Source organism: Hippopotamus amphibius, chromosome 6 (genome assembly GCF_030028045.1).
Source record: "Hippopotamus amphibius kiboko isolate mHipAmp2 chromosome 6, mHipAmp2.hap2, whole genome shotgun sequence".
NCBI classification, from domain to species: domain Eukaryota; kingdom Metazoa; phylum Chordata; class Mammalia; order Artiodactyla; family Hippopotamidae; genus Hippopotamus; species Hippopotamus amphibius.
In genome coordinates this window covers 9,704,389-9,718,248 of record NC_080191.1, presented here as the reverse complement: position 1 = coordinate 9,718,248, position 13,860 = coordinate 9,704,389, and the positions used below count along the sequence as shown (strand labels likewise).

At 34.5% G+C, this 13,860-nt stretch overlaps 1 protein-coding gene across 1 annotated transcript in view; it reads right to left on the bottom strand.

Annotated features, from left to right (window-relative positions):
* Positions 1 to 324: 324 nt before the first annotated feature.
* OSTM1 (osteoclastogenesis associated transmembrane protein 1) overlaps positions 325 to 13,860 on the bottom strand; it is a 32,589-nt gene continuing 19,053 nt past the window's right edge. The window contains exons 3-6 of the mRNA XM_057740022.1: positions 13,620 to 13,717; positions 8,940 to 9,107; positions 6,356 to 6,521; positions 325 to 2,394 (exon numbers count right to left, since the gene is read on the bottom strand). Of these exons, the coding sequence (XP_057596005.1) occupies positions 2,339 to 2,394; positions 6,356 to 6,521; positions 8,940 to 9,107; positions 13,620 to 13,717 (488 nt within the window). The 3' untranslated portion in view covers positions 325 to 2,338. The remainder of the gene's footprint in view (positions 2,395 to 6,355; positions 6,522 to 8,939; positions 9,108 to 13,619; positions 13,718 to 13,860) is intronic.

Below are 13,860 nucleotides of genomic sequence, written 5' to 3'. Positions count from 1 at the left end.
TATAAGGAGTACACTGCAGTAGAAAGTAGAGCCCATCCATGAAACATTGGAAAATACTGTCCCACAGAAGTAACATTTACCAACTAAACTCTGTTATTATTCATTGAGAGTTACTCTGTAAGACAGCAGATGGTACTTCTATCTCTTAAATCCAAATCATCATCATCCAAAAGTACATTTTTATTTGCAGTAAAATTATAAGATAGATGGTACTTGTTAAAGTAGGCACTGAAACTCAATACCTGAAACACTGAAATGTGATGTGCAATTACAACTGAAGTTTAAAAAATGTATTGAAAAATCAAGTACAGCACTTCAATTTCCTTAAGCTACTTTATTTCAAAGTGTCAAAAAACTAAAGATGTTCTGGTGCACACACATATGCTAGGAATCTAAGAATTCAGAACTATGCAAAGAGTTTTTCAATATGACTTTACAAATGAAATATTTACACACTTTAGTGTAGTGCTTAATACTTATTTTTGAAATCTATTGCTGATGCTACCTCTAAAGAGCAATGACTCAACCAGAAAAATACTAAAGGCTGCCTCTTCTTCTGTAAAGTGCTTGTTAGCAACCCTATCCAAAAGCAATGGCTTCCAGAAATACATAATATTAAAAGGTGCTCAGAATCACTTCTTACAGAATCGAATATGCCATGTAACTCTGCACATGTAAACTGATCTTATCTGCTTTAGTGAAAGATTGCTTTCAATGGCCCTCAACTATATGCTTCAAATCAAGACAGTGCTATTAGCAACAGCAGTATGAATAGTAACAGCAGAACAAACCCCAGTACATGTTAAATGCATCACAGCAGACTAGAAAAACTGTAACAGCTTTTGGATATGTTACATATCCAAGGATGAGCCTTCTCTTTCACTCTGCATATATGGTAAACATTTAAAAAATAATAAAGACACTTTCTTGTCTCTCTATAAAAGCATTTTACAGTGTGTAAAGGGATTCTTGTACCAATTAAGCAAACTCTTTTTTCTATGTAGAGCAGCCTTTATATTCTCAACATTTAAACAAAACCTAAAAAAGAAAAAAAAAGAAAAAAAAAAGAAATAAAAGAAAGCCTATTTCCACCAAGACAGCTAGAAGGAACTAACAAATGAAACACCTAACACTAAAAACCTGAGGGAAAAAAATGTGAACAATTCTGAAATAAAGCTTTTTTTGAAAGTTTGATATAAACATTCCAAAAAGGATTTTTTTAAACATGAACTGACTTCATTTCAATCATCCATCACTTTTATCTGATTTAACTAATTTAGAAAAAAATAAGCATCATCTTAACGGAACTGCTTTCTGTATCAGATTCCCTTTCTGACTCATGCCCCCAGTATGAACCATTCATAGTCATTGTGAGCATCCCCCCAGGTCCCTGTCTATTTTATGAATCTTAAGCTTTTTTTTACTCCTCCTTTTTCTCCCCTCCAAAACTCCCCATATATCCCAAGAGAAAATCCTTATTAAAAAATCATAATTTAAATACAGTGTGACAATTCTACATTTGATTTAAAGTAGTAATAAATTATAAATTGCCAAATAACTTAATATAATTCACAATGCAAATCCCTGGTATAAAAAGAATCTATCTTGCCCTGAATATAATAAAGTAGTCCAGTGATTTCAAATTACTTATGAAATAAAGGCAAAAATAAGGTGTAAAATACTATTTATAAAAGTCAAGTAAGAAACCAGTTACCATAAATCTTTTTACAAAGATAAATGTAATGTGCCTTTCCACTTTTAAAAATTGTTTGGGAGGTTTATAATTAGTGGTTTCAAAAATGACTTTAAGGAAACCAGAGATTGAATTACATATTATTTGTAATATATGACGTATTAAATATATGTGACAACAATACTGCAATGGTGAGAAATTTAAATTAATCTTTGGACTTGCTACTTTTTTGGCAAGTAAATTTTTTTCAAGGTTTTTGCTATAACTGATTAATTTTTAAATGTTAGTTTTCAAAAATTTTGCTACTAGAGATACTATGTTAACTAAGGAGATACTGGAAGTCTCAAATAGTAACAATATGCCTAGGAAATAAAACAAGATTGTTCTTGCATCTTTTGTTATTATAACAAATACACTTCAAAATACACAACACTGCTATGCCTGGAAATTAAAAATACCCAAACCCTTAAAAAGGGGATGGAAAAGGAAAGAAAAATTGAAAAGTCTTATTTAAAAATAAATCTGAAGTCCTTGCATTTCTTAAGAACTTGACTTGTCAAATCATGGTTTATCTTCTTTTGGACCAAGCTGTGCCTTCCACCATTCATCCATGGGATATGATGTTAATTCTCCATTCTGTAGGTTTCAGTGTGAATTTTCTTGAATGTTGGCAAAGCTGGTACTGGACTTGAGACGTTTGGCTAAACAAATCCAAAGTGTTACATTTTAACTTAAATTCTCTAAACATGATTATTATTTTATGTAAACTATCACATTCATCTATTAATTCTATGTTTGAATAGATTCAGTCTTATAAGAATTAAACCTAAAAGCGAGAGAGTAGCACAGACATATATATACTACCAACTGTAAAATAGATAGTCAGTGGGAAGTTGTTGTATAACAAAGGGAGTCCAACTCAAGGATGGAAGATGCCTTAGAAGACTGGAGCAGGGAGGGTGGGGGGGACTCGAGGGAGGGGAGTCAAGGAAGGGAGGGAATACGGGGATATGTGTATAAAAACAGATGATTGAACTTGGTGTACCCCCCAAAAAATAATAAATAAATAAATAAAAAAGAATTAAACCTAAATCTATTTTTTCTACCAACCTCAAAAAGCATAGCTTTGCTAGAAGCTGCACACAACGTTGTTAGAAGCAGCACCAAATAAAAGACATAATTTATATCATCCTGAACATCACAATCTAAAATATGTAATAAAAGTGAAAGTACTCTACTTTAAAAATAGAAGTGCTATAGGGTATAATAATAAAATTATATATTTAAAAGTCTAATCTAGAAATCCAAATCTGAATTTCTCTTAAAAGAATTCAGTGAAAGAACTCTGTAATGTTTAAGAAAAAAACATTTAAATGGCTTACAAAGAAAAGTGAGTTGGATATTACACAAAAGTGCACAAATATGGCTGCTAGTAAAATATGCACAATCAATTTTGGTTATGATCCTAGAGGGGCTGAATCATTAGCGTTAATAAAGAAAATCATGGCTATTTGGCTTAGTAATATGTTTTGTTCTTATAAAGATGAATGTTTCTTACGTTTCAGAAATTAAAAACAACCATGCCATAGTGAAAGTATCTTACGTTGGAATAACTAGGAATCTCTCTACTTCAGAGGTTCTCAACACTAGAATAGAGGTTATGATTTAGCAGGCCTGCAATGAGATTCAGGCATCTGATTTTTGTTTTTGTTTTTTGAAAGCTCTGCAGACAATTCTGATACGTGGCCCAGGATGAGAACCACTGTTCTAGTTTCTATCAGGCTCTCTCCTGACCACTCTAAGTGCGAGATGACAACCTGGCTTCCTGGACCAGTGTATTGCTTCAGCCTAAACTTAAAAGCAACTTACACTAAAAAATAGCCTAAACTAAAAGTCTACTTCTTAAGCTTTCTGTGGATTTGGGAAGCAAACGAAATCAAAAGGGTTTGGTTTTTTTTTAATGTTGTTTAAAATTATTAAAAGTAATCTAGTTTCTAATTGCCAAATTAAGTAAATTAAGCAGGTAGCAACACCAGTGAGTACATATAACTACAACCTCCTTATTCTCCGCCTGATAAATCCCCACATCCTCCAAAATTCTACCCCAGGGATTATCTGATGGTGAGTTCCAACACTCCTAACACAGAGTTCACCCTTTCTTCCTGTAACCACACTGCATGCACTTCTACTACATTTGTTGTAATGACTGGATTATGGTCAGTATGTTCTTTGAGGGCATCTATTGTGCCTTGTTCCTTTTTAAATCCCTAATTCCTACCATAGGACTTGATGAATGGGAACATATAAAATGGCAGCATGAAAGTAAAATTTCCAAGAGGTAACAGCACAAGAACTGTTAGCTTACACTAGCATTTCCTTAAGCTCCTTAAGTTCATCATTTAATTCATAGACAATGCTTCTGTGAAACATTAATAGGTATTATGCAAGGGTCGTATTGTCAAGTTTGGGGCATGTCATCTCAGAGGCCTTAATTTATATTCAGGTACATTATGAAGCTCATGAAAAGGAATTTAACAGGAATAGTATTTTGAGGAACACACTCTAGGAGTTGCTAACATTAAGTACAATGTTCTTTTATTTGACAAATATTTTTGAGCATCTCCTACAGGCCACGTACTTTCCAGACGCCGGTGATATAGTGATGAGCCACATAAACAAAAATCTTTTTCTGATGGAACTTACAGTTGAGTCAGGGCAGACAAACAAATGAGGTAGAAAATAGGTGGAAAAGTTAATTTAAACAGCCTAAATAGTGACTAAATGCTATTAAAGAAAAATGATACAGAAGAATTAAAAGAAGGGTGTATTCTTAGGTTGGGGCGAGGGGGGTCATAAAAGGTCTCTTTGTGTAAGTAACATTTAACCTAAGACCTGGATGACAAGGAGCCTGTCAAGGAAAGCAGGGATGGCAGATACAAGAGCCGTGGAAAAGGGCAGTGTGAATGAGCTTGGTGTTTGAGGAGCAGAAAGAAGGCCAGACTGCCTACATACAGCATCTTGAGCAAGGAGAGGGGTGGATGCAAGGAGTTTAGGAAGGCAGATAGGGACCAGGCCACATGCAGCTTGGAGAGCAGATCCTGGAATAAGTTAGTATTTTATTCTAGGTGCGGTGGGTACACGGGAAGGGTTTCAAATGGGAGAATAGAATGGTAAAATCTGTGTTTAAAAATTTAGCCACTATATAGACAATGGATTGCAGTGGGTCAAGAAATGGAAGTAGGGATACCAGTTAAGGGACTCCTGACTTAGTGCTGATAAGAGATGATGATTGCCTGGGCTGGGGTATTACCAGTGGGGATAGAGAAAAAATAATTTAAGATATATTTTTGGAAATAGTGCTGGCAGTACTTTTTTTTTCAGTACTTTGCTGATGAATTGAAAAGGAATGGGGAAGGGACAAGGGAATGGGGAAGTAAAAGAAAAGAAAAAGTTAAGAAATTGAAAGATATTAAAAGAAATGAAAAAAGATTTGTGGTTTGTACAAGCAGACGGATGGTAGTGACTTTTATTGTGAAAACAATCAAACAAAAACACTGATCAGAAGTAGTATATATCTTCTGCAGAGTTAAATAGATTTGCAAAGCAAATAAGATGCTAAACTTTAAAAGTACACCAAGCCCTGAAAAATAAAGTTTCTCAACAGTAAGGTCCTTGCAATGTTTTGTTATTACCCTAAATAAGTGCTTTTAGGCCCAAGTTATTACGTATTTACAGAATGCTGGCAATCTTAAAATACTTTACTAAATAAACCCATGAATAAAGACTCTCCTCTAGTAGCTAGCTTTTTGAGATGAGAAGACATTACAAATTCAATGCAATCTACAAGTAATCTGTTTTTTTTTTAAAGTTAGATATATTAGAAGTGAGGTTAGATAAATCATGAAGAAAGAAATTTACAGGGGAAAGAATTTTTATATCATAGGTTCCTAAACTAGGTATAATATTTGAGAGAAAAAAAGCCTAATTTTTTTTCTCTAGAAAACATTCTCTTTTTACAAAACTAAAATTACTAAGGGATAAGTCCATACTTTCATTCTGATAATAAACAGGAAACCTATGAGAACTGGAAGTCATTTTTCTTTGGCTAGTTGGGACCTTCTAGTTAGTGTTTTTTTCTGCTATGCCCTATTTGTCGGGGAGAAAGGAAAGGAATGAATACATACTGAGCACATGCTGTATGAAGTAACTTTCTTGCAACTACAATTCCAATTTGTTCATAAACAAATTGTCTGTGTGTAAGCTACAGTTTCTCCCTGCCTGCTGCCTGCTTGGTGGTTCTGTCATGGGTGGTTCTGTTAATGGGCCTGAGAGCTCTCTACTATTTATCTCCTTATTATGGCCATTTCAGGTCTGCAAAACCTTTGTGGCTATTCCTTTGTTGTCGTCAACCTTATTACTGGGAATCTAGCTTTCTGAATTAAAGCTTCTGAAAGATACTGTATGTTAAAGTTTGATTATAAAGTCACTTATAAACTTACACCTCTTCCATTAGTGAGCACAGCTGTAAAATCTGAGGAAGAAAACTGTTTTAGGCTAATATAGTTTGAGTTCTCAAAGTACATATCATTTCTAAAACAGGCTTAGACTTTTTAAAATACAGGTTTTTATCTCAATAAATGAACAATGTAAAAAGAAACTTACGTAAGATGAGTTTGCGCTTCTTTTGCTCTGAGTGAAGAAAACTACTAAGGTAGAAGACAACAGGTAAAAAGAGAATGAACACAGAAACAGCAATTACAGGCACTGTGTCACTGCAAGGGACTGAACAGTTGAAAGTTCGACTCCAAAGTTTTCGAGTAATATTCATCTGGAACAATAACAAATAATGTTATTCTATTTTATATTGAATGTCTTCAATTTCATACAATTATTTTGTCAATAACAAAACCCCAGAATTTAGACTAAATATACATCCCTAAAAAAACTCAATAGTTGAGGACAATTTTTTCTGCTAGGGAAATAAGCTGGTTTACAATCAGTCATTGTATAAATTTATATCCATACAGAAACTTCATATTCTAAATTCATAATACTGTCCAAAGAATTTCAGCCTTTCACAGACTTCAAACAGAGAACTTGGATCTACACAAATATAGTTAAACTGTGCTTCATTCATTAAAAAAGATTTAAAAGGATAACTACGTGAGGTGATGGATGTTAACTAACGTGACTATGGGAATTCTTTCACAGTGTATATGTGTATCAAACCATCATATTGTACACTTTAAATATCCTACAATTTTGTTAAGTATACCTTAATAAAACTGGGGGAAGGGGAGGGCAAGTCTCACAAAAACATACAAAAATTTTTTTCATATGTTACTTATGTAATCTCACTGAACTTGTTGCAATATTTTAAGAATGGAAATAAAAATATCAACTTTATAGGGCCCCTCTTCAAGAGATGATATCAATGAAATGCTTAGTATCTTATCTAAGACATTATGAAAGATTCATACTTATGGCAAGTAACTTTTTTAAAATAAATTTATTTACTTATTTTATTTTTATTGGCTGCATTGGGTCTTTGTTGCTGCGCTGGCTTTCTCTAGTTGCGATAAGCGGGGGCTACTCTTCGTTGCGGTGCATGGGCTTCTCATTGCGGTGGCTTCTCTTGTTGCGGAGCACAGGCTCTAGGCACCTGGGCTTCCATAGTTGCGGAGCATGAGCTCATTAATTGTGGCTCTTGGGCTCTAGAGCGCAGGCTCAGTAGTTGTGATGCACAGGCTTAGCTGCTCTGCAGCATGTGGGCTCTTCCTGGCCCAGGGCTCGAACCCGTGTCCCCTGCATTGGCAGGCGGATTCTTAACCACTGTGCTACCAGGGAAGCCCGGCAAGTAACTTTTTAAGTACATAATATCTAATTAGTCATGGAAACTATTAGACAATATTAATATCTTGTTTAGCAGCATATTTTAGATATACTTAGGGGCTGCACTACCTCACTTTCATTGAGCTCAGGATATCTGTCAAAGAGGCTAAATGATATAAGGAAACTATTAAATTTAATGTAGAAAACTGTTCTTGCCTGGATTTTATTTAATTGAGATATAGTTTACAAATGGTGCATTGTAAGTTTGCTGTAATTTTGGCTTATTGCAAGATGGATATTCTAAAATAGGTTGGTCATGTTGATTTCCTGTGTAACCCAACTTATGTCATAGAACCAATATTCATTTCTCTTCTTTGTTTAAAAAAATGAAATAGACTATTATTCTTTAAAAAGATGTTTATTATTTATTGGGAACTTACTGGAAGCGAGGTACTATTGTAAACATTAGGACAGAGCAGTAACAAACAAAAGTCCCCATGGTGCATGCATTCTAAGTGCTTTTTACCACTCTGAATATTCCTGATCCACTATGTTCACCTTTAGCTGCTATAATTCACACTCATCATTCTCAAACATTGTTTACCAATTCTGACCACAAGTTCTCTGCTTTTTGCCAATAATTTTTCAGTTTCCTCTAACGCCTCAATACTCAAGGCATCATATTCCCACAAAAAGGCATGATCGCCATCTAGTGGTGCCCCATGTAAAGCCAGGCTATTCAATGGAGGAAAAAGTTTTTGTTGACCATTCATTCAATCAATACATGTTACTAAGGGCCCACTATTTGCCAGGCGCTGTTCTAGATACTGAAGAGTGAACAAAAAAGGACATGAAGTCCCTGTCCTCATGTGGCTTTTATTTTAGTAAGGGGAGACAGACTACAAATAAGTAATTTTTCAGATGGTAATAGATATAAAGAAATAAACAAAGCAATGGGTTAGGAAGTAATTGAGGAATGACTTCAGAATCGTATGGTAGCAAAAATTAGAGACTTCTTGAATTAGCAACAAGTGCACAAGAAACTGAAATGCAAAGGTTTAACAACACCCACACCTCTGAAAATGACACACTGTCAAACTTAAACAAAATGTATAAATGGAGTATAATCTATAAAAATATTAAATCACTGTGTTGTATACCTGAAACTAATATAATATTGTAAATCAACTATACTTTAATAAAAACAAGCCAAACATACCAAATTATCAACTCACTTATGAAGTACCTGACTAACTTCCATTTTAGTTTGACAGATCAGGATATTATAAAACTTTACTACCTAGTAACTAGTTATTTCTGGTTGAAGACAGCATATGCAGATTCCAACTGTAATACTGAAGGCATATTCAACAACACTGCAAGACACTTACTGTATCAGAAGCAAAGTACTTACTGCATCTTCCACGTCGATGCATAAATGTGTTCCAGATTCAGCCTTACTTTCAAGTTCATTCATTTTTTGCATTTCACTGTACAGACTACTCAGATTTTTGTATGCTTCACGACAGTTTTTGCATACTTCCGAATAATTTCTTAACTGAAGAAGACTGTGTGCCCGCCCCTAAAATGTCAAAGGGGGCACATGTAACACACACAGTAAACATAACATTTTTTTAAAACTTATTTGCCCTCCTAGAAGAAATAATACAGTACATTAAAGTGCTAAGCTGTGCTGTGAGGCAGGTTGCTAAACCACCCTGAGCCTTGGTTTTATCTATAACATAGGATACCCTTACCTGTATTACAGGTCCCAAGGAATAGAGACTGGTATGTAGCACATAGCAACATATCTGGCACTTTCTAGTTGCCCCTGAATTTTGAAAACCACGGCACTAGCTACTGTTAACTGAGGACATTAGGTCATATGCCCAATTACTGATACCTAAATACCCAAAATTTCCTAAGTTACCTTGTCATTTATACATCTCCCCTTATCTATCTCTCACCGAATAAACAAAGTATGCCCTTGCCTGTGCTGACTTGAACCCGGAATTCTGCCTTATTGAGACAGAGAGGACTTTAATAATGGGTAAGGAAAAGGCACCCAGTCCACATTCCTCCCCCAACCCTCTTACACCACAGCTTGTAATCCAGGCCTTTCTAGTCAACAAAAAGGGACTAATACCAATGAATTGTATAACCTAAAAGGAAGGTAGTGGATTCTGGGATGGACATTTGTATTTCAAGAACAAGTATGCTAAACAGTCAGTTCACACTTTTGTTTTCTATTCCCTTTATTCTTTACCTTGTAGCCTGGATAAATAATATTAACTGACTATCGGAAGGAAAGAAAAAACGAAAAATTAGAAGAATTAAGCTGATGCAGCCCCTACAACATTACCTTCACCATATATTTGACAGAGAAACTCAGACTCCCTTTAGTTCTGCCACAAGAAATAGCCCATTGCGTGTTTTTCACAAAGCAATTGTACACTTAGCTAAATGTGTTCAATCAAAAACTGAGCACAGTACCTTGATGGGGGAGTATAATTTAGTCATTTATATTAAAACTTAAAATGCACATTTATTTTGACATTGCAATCTCACTTTTAGGAATCTACTAGACAGATAAACATACAAATAACCCCAAAAGACTGTCCCTGTTTGTAATAGTAAAATACTGAACCAAACAAAAATCTCCATCAATACAGAGACTGACTGACTAAATGGTGGCAGAGCCAAATAAAAAGCCCTGCGGCACTTAAAACAAATGAGGAAGTAGGGTTCTGGGGAGATGATAACATCAGCATATGTTTGTCTCCTGATTTCTTTTCTGAAGAGGCTCAAGGACAGAAGAACAAACCTGGGCCCTAGAATAGCACTGTAAATTACAGAGGCATAACATACACATTTCATCACAGCAAGGTTGTATGACAGCTCTATCACACCACTCCCAGAGAAACTAGCCACAGTCTCTTGTGAACCTCTATCCCCTGCAACCACCCACTGTCCTCTAGCAATGCCAGAAGCTGGAATAATAGCCCCACCGTGCCTGTGGGGCCACCCACAAAAAGCAGTCTCCACAGCCACCAAGACAGTCCAGGTTCCCAGAGAAGCCACCTGCAAACACATACTACATAAGGTGGATCTAGTCTGGAACCTACACCCACATCGCCACCTCATCACTGAGCCAGAAGCCACTGCCACAGCTAATACCATCAGTTTCATTGCTACCACCTATCTCTTTAGCTGGCTCCCCTCCCCTCTCAAACACAAATACACACACAACCTATAAAACACTGGCGTTGCCCAGAACTCAGTCCTTGGGGCCTCTTTATCATCTCTATCTACACTCACTCACATTCAAGTTTCCAGGCTTGATACCATCTGTACCTGATGACTCTCAAACTTACAGCTCCAGCTCATACCTCTCCCCTGATAATAAACAAATAAATAAATAAATAAATAAATAACCATTCAATTCAAGGAACTAGAAAAATGACAAAACCAAGAATATAGGAGGAATTAATAAATGCAAAAGCATGTTAACACATTAAGAAAAATAAATCAGAAACTGATAAATAAAGTCAAATGTGGGTTTTCAAAAGATCAATAAATATAAATGCACCTAGCATAGACATATATACACTACCAATTGTAAAATAGATAGCTAGTGGGAAGTTGCTGTATAACAAAGGGAGATCAACTCAATGATGGGTGATGCCTTAGAGGGCCAGGACAAGGAGAGTGGGAGGGAGTCGCGGGAGGGAGGGGATATGGGGATATATGTATAAATACAGCTGATTCACTTTGGTGTACCTCAAAAGCTGGTACAAGAGTGTAAAGCAATTATATTCCAATAAAGAGCTTTAAAAGAAAATTTATTTATGTATATATAAATGCACCTTCAACAAACCTAAAGGAAATTCAAGGGGGAAAAGGACTCACAAGTAGAGCATCTGGAATGAGAAAGGAAATGTGGCTGTATGTATGACAGAAATTTAAGGAGTAACCGACTACTAAATTCAATGCATTATCCTGGAATGAATCCTGAAACAGAAAAAGGACATTAGTAGAAAAACTAGTGAAATTAGAATGAAGTCTGGCATTTAGTTAATAGTTACATACCAGTGTTCATTTCTTATTTTTGACTAATGTACCGTGGTAACATAAGGTGAACATTACGGGAAACTAGGTCAGGGATTTACAGGAATTCTCTGTATTACCTTTGTAACTTTTCTGTAAATCTAAACTTATTCCAAAATAAAACATTTAAAAATAGCCAGTTAAAATCCATAGTGGGGAAAGAAAACATATCATTCATAAGGGCACCAAACACTATGTAATACCTGGAAATAAACTTAAGAAATATATGAGACGTATATGAAATTTAAATAAATAAGTAAAACCAGGCTAGAGAACATTAAAAAATAAAGAATAATGGTGGTTGCCAGGGGCTAGAGAAGGAGGAAATGGGGAGTTATTGCTTAATGTGTATAGAGTTTCAGTTTGAGAAGATGAAAATTCTGGAATGGTGGTGGAGTTATATAACAATGTGAGTGTACTTAATGCTACTGAACTATACACTTAAAAATTGTAATGTGGTAAATTTTATATTCTATTTTACTGCAATAAAAAATTAGGGACTATACCATACTCCTAGATAGGAAAGCTTAATATCATAACATGTCAATTTTTCCCAAATGATGAATCTAAAATGTAATGCAATTCTAATAAAATATCAAAACGATTGATTTTTTTGAACTTGTTTCTAAAATTCATTTCATGGATTTATTTAGTAAATCATGTCTTGACTGTCAAGAAGTCATCAGGAAAAAAAGACTGGAGCTAAGCCTCACATCTTACACCAAGATAAATTTCAACTAGATAAATGACGCTTAAATATACAAGACGAAACCATGAAAGTCCTAAAAGAATCACAGGAGAAAATTTTAAAATAATATCAAAGTGGGAAAAGGCCTTCTAGTGTGACACAAAATCCACAAGCCATTAAATTAATTTTGGTAAATCTAACAACATAAAAATTAAAATTTTCTTCATATCAAAAAGAAAAGCACAATAAAAAGACAAACTAGGAAAAAAAAATTGTAACTAACATCCCAGGAAAAATGTTAATTTCCCTAAAGTACATTCATCAGAACTAGTGTCTTTGGTCTCTAAAACCAAAGAGTTCCTAGTCAAATAGGTTTGGTAAATGTTGGATATAAAATTATCACTTGAAGTTTTATATAACATACATTAGTCCACTAAAGTTCTGTGGTCCTATAGTAAAGCATTTCTCACCCTTATTAAGAACACTAAACCTTTTTTATGGGCTATCTATTAAAATCTTGCAGAACATATTTTGGGAAATGTTCATCTATAGTTTTTATCATACTTAGGGAAATTCATAATTCTATTTATCACATTTATTAAAGAGAAAGTCATATATACCTATATCCTAAACATGTTTCTATTCGTGGCAATTACCTACTTGTTAAAAAGCAAATTTCAAAACTAGGATTTTACCAGAATTCCAATTTCACCCCTCACTCCCACCAGGAAAGTTCCAGTACTAACATTCAAGGGTCAGAGGTAGAGAAAACAAAACTCAATAAGGTAGGTTTCTTAAAGACTATTTTTTATATTATAGTTCATAACTCAAAGTCATCTTATTAAACAATACCTTTTAAAGTAGGTAAACTATATTTAAGCAAATAGTGAGGCAAAGAATAAGCTTCTTATAGACAGAATCATACCAAATTGCAAAATACATTACCGCATAAACAAAGTCAAGATAAATTATTGTCAGATAGAACAACATTGTGTTTTAATTAAACAATCACATGCCTCAGTTGATATGTTCATACTCATTACCTCACTGGATCCTGACTACAAAATACTGGAAGGTAGACAGGGTAGATCTTACTATTCCCATCCTACAAATTAAAAAACTGAAGTTTTGATGATTTGCCCAAGGGCTAGTAATAGAAGAATTTAGCAGAAATCCAGGTCTATCTCTACACTGTGTATGTAGATAAATATCAACAATTAACGCTATAAAAATTGGAATTAATTTACTATTCATTTGGACAAGACAGCATTTTAACTTCAAGCATCATATATAAAATACCTGAAGGTTATTCTCAAAGCAGGTCAAGGTATGATTAAATTGATTCAGGAAGTATATTGTGCTATTTGATAATTCTTCACTTTTGTTCGTTAAACAATCTGTCAAGAAACCAAAAAGAGTATATTAATATATCTCAAGCAACAATTATATATAGTCATTTATCTCTCAAGCTGTTATCTTCTGTTTCACACTATTGTAATCCTTTATTCAAACAAGCATGAAGTGTTCCACAGTAAGAGAA